This window comes from Mus caroli, chromosome 12, assembly GCF_900094665.2.
Source record: "Mus caroli chromosome 12, CAROLI_EIJ_v1.1, whole genome shotgun sequence".
NCBI classification, from domain to species: Eukaryota; Metazoa; Chordata; class Mammalia; order Rodentia; family Muridae; genus Mus; species Mus caroli.
This window is the reverse complement of record NC_034581.1, coordinates 75,960,633-75,968,154: the sequence shown is the minus strand read 5'-3', so window position 1 is coordinate 75,968,154 and position 7,522 is coordinate 75,960,633. Positions and strand designations below refer to the sequence as shown.

Genomic DNA, 7,522 nt, shown 5'->3' with positions numbered 1-7,522 from the left:
TCTCTCTCTCTCTCTCTCTCACACACACACACACACACACACACACACACACACACACACACGCACATACATTTGTAGATATTTTGAGATTTTTATTTAAAATGTCAAAAGTATCAATGTAATTCTATCTCATACCATTATTACCCTCTCTCCTTCCCACATGCTCTTCCAGTGTAGGCGAGCATTATACCCCTCTTTGCTCATGGCTCCTCAGGATCTGCCTTGAGAACAGTGCGAAGTACCGGAAAACGCTGGTGGGCTCAGAGAACCACCACTCCCAGCATCCTCCACGTTCCCAGTGCCCGCGGTTTCCTTTTCCGGTCTGGCCGCTGAGGAAACTGTAAAAGCTATGCTAGGGAGGCGGCGCGGAGCTTGATTCACCTTCACCTGCTCTGGGCACCCGCTGACCCCGGGTTTCCGCCCGGAGAGCAGTCAGATATGAACGGACGGGTGGATTATTTAGTCACGGAGGAAGAGATCAACCTGACGAGAGGACCTTCGGGTAGGCGCGGGACGTGGAGGGAGTAATTGCTGCGTCCCTTGCTTTGGCGGAGCCGGGTTTACCTGACTGGAGAGCAGGCAGGCCCCGACCGAGCGGCTTCCCAGAACGCTATCGGGCACGGAGCAAAGAGTCCATTGGCATCTTTTGTTAGCTAGATAACGGACCCAAGGACTCTGCCCCTTAATCCAGTCGGATTACCGCAGGCGTTTATGGCCAGGACGGCTTTCTTGCTGTTGGTGGCAATAGCCAAGACCAGGAAAAAGCCCGCTGTTTAGCCAGCGTGTGGGAGCCGCCGTATCCGTTATTCAGTTGCTTGCTCCATCCTTGTTTCTTCGCCGAGGGCCCGTTCAGGTAAAAACAGGAGCAGCGAATGGCGGTGTGTGTGTGTGTTTCGGAGTGCCTCGCAGTTTCTCCGGTGCTAGGGTCCCTGCCTGCATTTCTGCGGAGTCAATTTACAATATCAACTGGAATGCTAAAGCGGGCGGAGGAGACCTTTTACAGAAGTTTTCAGACCTGGCGCTACTTGACCAGCATTACTTGGGCGTTTACGTTTTTACTTTTTAGCAAAATATTAAAATGAAAATGTTGTTTTCTTTAGGGATTTGGATTCAGTGTGGATCAAACAATTCTTGAAACAAACACTTCATGTGATTCTGACAGGAAAATCCCCATTTAGCGTTGCTGTGTGGTCTTCCTCATGGATGCTCATTGCTGGATTACTACATCGTGTCACTGCCTTCCTTAGGCTTTGCAGTTTTCTTTATGGCCTTAACATTTTAGGTTTAGGGTTCACCACTTAGGGCCAAGGTTTTTTGTTTTGTTTTTGTTTTTGTTTTTTTTTTTTTTAATCTAACATCTTACCAGTTTTTTGTTGTTATTTTATTATTACTATTATTTTTTGCTTGTTTTAATGTATTGGCAGAATAACTTAACTGATGGATGCTTGTAGTTTCTTTTCTGTAACATGGAGACAGTTATGAAATGAAGTGTTTCACATATAGTGTTAGGATGAAGCCAGTTGCTCTCTGGAAAATATTTAGGACAATGTCTTGACATATGGTAAGCAGTGTGTATTTGTTACTGTTGCCATTAGTGAGTGAATGGCTAAACTGACTCCAGTAAGTTCTGTTAAATACTGTATTCCAAGAGTTGAATAAATCATTGGTTACTGTGAATTTCTATTCTGATGGCCACTACTTAGCATAGTCTGTTAACTTTTCTCATCTATAAGTTTGCAATAGCTTAATCACTGCTGACTATTCTGTGTAAAGCACAGCTTTCAGAACTAGTCATATTTTTTGTCTTCCTGTTATGAGAAAATTGGAAGTTGATCGTATTTATGGGAATAACTTTCTGCTAATCTTTGTGGTTTATACAGAAGCTTTGCTCTGGGTAGCTCTTTGGGGGTGCTGAGGTAACTTGACAGAAGCTAGAGTTAATCTGGGAAGAACCTTAGTGGAGAAAAACTGCCCCCATCAGATTGCCTGTAGGCACACCTGTTGGCCATTTTTTAAGTTGATGATGGAGATGGGAGAGTCCAGCTCACTGGGGGCTGTGCTACCATGGGGCAGGTAGGTGGTCCTGGATTGTACGAAAGCAGGCTGAGTGAGTCATTAGGAGCAAGGCAGTAAGTAGTGCGGTTTCAGTTGTGTCTCCAGGCCTGTGTTGACTTCTCTTCATGATGGTCTGTTTAGGATTCAGTAACTCCTTTCATCCCTTCATGCTTGTATCATGGTGGTTTTTTTCACAGCAGTAGAAACCTAAACTGAACTCAGAAACTTTTGCCCAAGGCTTTTCAATATGCCCAAGTTTCTTGAATCTAATTTTCTTATTTTATTTAATTCTTCATTCGAACTTTGAGATTAAGGTAGTAGAAATGGATTTTTATTACATTTGTGTGTCTATGTGTTTTTGTTTGTTTGTTTGTTGGGGAAGGGGCCTGTAGAGGTCAGAGGACAACTTTCAGGAGTCAGTTTTCTCCTCCTATCGTGTGGGTTCCAGGGATTGAACTCAGGTTGTCAGACTTAATGGCAAATACTTCTTACCCGATGAGCTCTCTCACCCAGCAGTCTCAGATCTGTAAATAAAAGTCTGTTTTTTTTTTTTTTTAAATGTGTTTTTAAACTTTTGGTAATGAACCCATAGGATCAATGAGATACACGTTTCTGATTCCCTTTGCAAATGCATTAAGGCATCTAGTTCTTTAACCTAAATAACCTACCATGATACTACTTTTTGTGATGTTTGAGGTTGTCTTCTTGCCACATAGTAAGAACCCAATATACTTGGACATAGAGTCTCTTAGCCGTGGTATCACAGTATTACCAGGTCTTCTGACAAGAGCAGACTTCTGATATTATTCTTGCTTTAAGCATAAAATTTGACTTAATATCATTGTTTGAACTTTTGGGTATTTGAATAGGCATTGTCTAATTTCTAAGCATTGAATTTACAGATCTAAAGTTTCTAGTCTTAGTATTTTCCTTCAAAGATTAGAGCAGGGAAAAGCTTCAAAAGACTAAATAAGAGGAATACTTATAGCTAGTTAACATATTTTTACACAAAAGGGTTTATTTTTGAATTGTATAGTTATTTGTTTAAAAATAAAGTTCCATTGAGTGGTTTCTGGACTTTTTATAAAATATTTTTTTTTAAAGATTTATTTATTTATTATATGTAAGTACACTGTAGCTGTCTTCAGACACTCCAGAAGAGGGCGCCAGATCTCGTTACGGATGGTTGTGAGCCACCATGTGGTTGCTGGGATTTGAACTCTGGACCTTCGGAAGAGCAGTCGGGTGCTCTTACCCACTGAGCCATCTTTCCAGCCCCTATAAAATATTTTAAATTATTAGTCATTGTCATTAGTCAGGATTCTCTAGAGGAATTAAGTCAATAGAATGAATATCTGTATCAAAAGGGAATTTGTTAGATTAGCTTACATGGTAAAGTCTGAGAAGTCTAGCAATGGCTACTTGCACAGTGAAGGCTGAGAGCCTGATAGCTGCTCAGCAGACCCAACTTGGTGCTGACAATTTGGAGGATGCCTTGAGAGTCACTGGCCTTTAGTCCATATTGGAATCCCAGTGATGAAGGGTTCTGATAGCAGGGCAGAAATGTGGCAACAGCAGGAACAGCAGCAACAGGGTAGACTTACGCATTTACTAACAGGGTGGGTGATTAAACTCATCAGGGAAGTGTGAAGGAAGTACAGCTTTAAAAAGCAAGCTTTTTCCCTTGAACTGCCTATCTGGTTGACACTGGAAAGTACTGTCTACAATTTAGGGTGAGTCTTTCCATTTCAGAAAACCTCATCAAGAAAATCCTTTATATTTTGTTCATGGCTAATCTCTTAGTTGATTCCAGTACCAGTCAAATTACAGTGATATAAATCATTGAACTTGCTAGGAAAAAGTAATTACAAATTTAGGATTAAATTTGGTTAAAAAAAATCGTTGGAAGTTTGTTGGTTCAGTAAACAAGGAAAGGTTTCAAGTTCCTGCTTATCACTTCCTAGAGCTGATTCCTGGTCTGTGGCACCGTTGGTCTCAGAATCTTCATGGAGAGACACAGGGAATAAGTCAGGAATTACCACTGACAATGTCTAGGTAATTTTGATAGTGTCATAGAAGTCTTTCTAGAGGAGCAATATAAGAAGCCTCTGATTCGGAGTATGCACTACTGTTTGCAGGCAGCACTGTCTGGTTTGGCGGGGTGAGTGTGTGTATGATTACTATCTGTGCCAGTATTGTATCAGACAAGAATCTTGGATATTTACAGTTTAGTAAGGCAAATGAACCTACTGAAAACAAACAAGCCCACAATCATAGGAAAGTCACAACAATGAAATGAGTGTCTAAGGGGTGAAAAGGAAAAGGTATGTAGCTTGGCCTTTGCCCTGTGCTTGCTTCCTCGCCCTAGTAAGGAAAATCTCGGCAGTCTTTGATTTCAGAAGACTGTTTTGCTTTTGTTCTTGGGCTCATTCCTTATGTTATTTTAAATAATTTCTATCATTAAAAAAAGATTTTTAAAAATTATCCATATGAATGTTTTGTCTGCATTTGAATGTGTAATATGTGTACCTGGTATTTACAGAAGCCAGAAGACTGCTAAGGATCCCGGAGCTGGTTGTGAGCCATAAGGTGGGTACTGGGAAATGAACCCAGTCCTGTGCAAGGGCAGCAAATGCCCTTAACTGCTGAGCTATCTCTCTGGTCCCCAGGTTTTTGACAATTTTAGCTGGTAATCTAAATATTTGTCAAAAGCAGTAGTCGTAATCTCAAATGCTTCCAGAGGTTGAATGGTCCATTTTTTATCCTCTAGAACAAGACTTGGAGGCTCTCACTTTTTCTCATATCAGATTTAGAGATCTTAAAGTTGTGAAGACTCACTATTCTGAACACTATGACAAGACCAATTTAACTTTTATTCTCTGTACCAAAGATTGAACAACTGAGTATTCTTAGGGTTCCAGTATCCAGATATAAGGGCTCAATGGGTTTTAGCAATCTGCCATCTTCAGAGAGGAAAGAAGAAATGTCCATATCTTTATTGTCTGTAGAGGCCCTTTAAAGGAAGGGATACTTAGCACAATGCTTTCATATAGAATAATTAAGGAAGTATCTTTCTGGAAGTGTACTAATATATATTTTATACTCATTTTTTTTATGTTTTGTTTAGGCTAAATGAGTCTCTGTTTATAGTCACATAGGCTTATTTAGATCTTAAGAATTCTTTTTTTTTTTGGTTTTTCAAGACAGGGTTTCTCTGTATAGCCCTGGCTGTCCTGGAACTCACTTTGTAGACCAGGCTGACCTTGAACTCAGAAATCTGCTTGCCTCTGCCTCCCGAGTGATGACCTTATAGAACTCTTAAATAGTAGGTGTTTAATCCACACTATTAGATTGGGAAGTGGTCCGAGGGAGATTAAAGACTTGCTCAAGGTCTAAGGCCAGCAAGAGTCCTAAGAGTCTACTCCAGGTCTGTTGATTCTACTGTACTAGATGTTTTCTCCCACCACAGTACCTAAGAGTTTGACTGTTAACCTTTTCCTTAACTTTCTTTTTTGTTTTTGTTGTTATAGCATACCTATTGCTTAGAGGGATTTAATACATGTAAAAAGATGTAAAAATGGGCTAGAGAGATGGCTTAGTGGCTAAGAGCACTGACCTCTTCCAGAGGTCCTAAGTTCAGTTCCCAGCAACCATATGGTGGCTCACAACCATCTCTAATGGGATCCGATGCCCTCTTCTGGTGTGTCTGAAGAGAGCAACAGTGTACTCACATATATACAATAAATAAAAAAAAATGCTTAAAAAAGCTGTAAAAATTGCATTGTGGAAAGTTTTTAGGTGGGCACATCAAGGTGAGAACCTGAGACTGCACACTCGTCTAGCATTTAGTTTCCAGTCCTGTGCTTCCCACTTAACTGCAGATGCTGACAGTTTTGTGACTTACTCCTTCCTGCACCTGTTAAATAGACTGGAGACTATAGTGCTCTGTCTTTGCTCTGTTTTCTCTGGCTACAGGAAATCCAGCCCTTTATGGAATTTATAGTACAATAGAGACATGTATTCACATGCAAAGGGTTAAATCTGATTACTAAGGTTCACGTGGTTAAGGACTGTGAGTGTATCTATGTAGCAGGAAGGAAAAGGAAGAGGGCTTCATGAAAGAGCATGCTAGTCTGACCCAGTATTAGTTGTGACAAATAACTGACAAAAACAATTTAGGGGAGAGTTTATAGTTTGAGGGCAACCTCCATCATGGCAGGAAAGACCCAGCAACCGGAACGTGAGGGTCTGGTCGTGTTGCCCTGCACAGTAAGGAGCAGAGAGATGGGTGCTGATGTTCTACTCATTTCCCCTTTTTATCCAGCCTAGGTCCCAGACCATAGAACACCTCCATTCAGGATAAAGTCTTCCTTTCTGTTAAGGTTTCCAAGAACACTCTCTTAAATATGACCAGAAGTTTGCTCCCTAGGTGATTTAAAATAAATTGGCAATAAAGATAAACCATCCCAGACTCCATCCTGGAAAAGGTCAAAGGATGGAGGTAAGGGCCTTTTTGATAAGCTTAAAGAGGCTTTATAGAAAGGACATGTTTTAGTGCAGGATTATGGGTAAAGAGAGCCTTAGCCATAATAATAATAATATTAGGAAAAAAATGTATTTCTAGATCAGTGAATAAACCAGTCTGGGTATAGAAGAGGTTTAGTTTAGGAGATTCAAGAGAGAAATCGCCCAGGTAAGCAGAGATTGAATTTTTGAGACTATTCAGTATAAGTGTGAAATCAATCTTTCTAAGATTCCATCTTAATACTTCTTCCTATTCATTGGTCAAAACTCAGGCTAAGAACCCTCTCCTCTGAAGTCATCTTTTTTTTTCTTGTAAATATATTTTTCTTTTTTTCTTATTTATTAATTTATTTTATTAGATATTTTCTTTATATACATTTCAAATGCTATCCTGAAAGTTCCCTATATACCCTCCCCCCGCCCTGCTCCCCTCCCCACCCACTCCCGCTTCTTGGCCCTGGCATTCCCCTGTACAGGGGCATATAAAGTTTGTAAGACCAAGGGGCCTCTCTTCCCAGTGATGGCTGACTAAGCCATCTTCTGCTACTTATGCAGCTAGAGACATGAGCTCTGGGGTACTGGTTAGTTCATATTGTTATTCCACCTGCAGACCCCTTCAGCTCCTTGGGTGCTTTCTCTAGTTTCTCCATTGGGGCCCCTGTGTTCCATCTTATAGATGACTGTGAGCATCCATTTCTGTATTTGCCAGGCACTGGCATAACCTCATATGAGACAGCTATAACAGGGTCCCTTATCAAACTCTTTCTGGAATATGCAATAGTGTCTGGGTTTGGTGGCTGATTATGGGATGGATCCCCAGGTGGGGTAGTCTCTGGATAGTCCATCCTTTTGTCTTAGCTCCAAACTTTGTCTCTGTAACTCCTTCAATGGGTATTTTGTTCCCTATTCTAAGGAGGAGTGAAGTATCCGCATGTTGGTCTTC

General features: G+C 40.8%; 1 protein-coding gene across 1 annotated transcript in view; it reads left to right on the top strand.

The window, feature by feature from the left end:
• The first annotated feature begins 306 nt into the window (after window positions 1–306).
• The window catches only part of LOC110307056 (cytochrome c oxidase assembly protein COX16 homolog, mitochondrial), a 65,797-nt gene continuing 58,581 nt past the window's right edge, over window positions 307–7,522 (top strand). Inside the window, exon 1 of the mRNA XM_029484583.1 lies at window positions 307–502. Coding sequence (XP_029340443.1) covers window positions 439–502 — 64 coding nt within the window. The 5' untranslated portion in view covers window positions 307–438. The remainder of the gene's footprint in view (window positions 503–7,522) is intronic.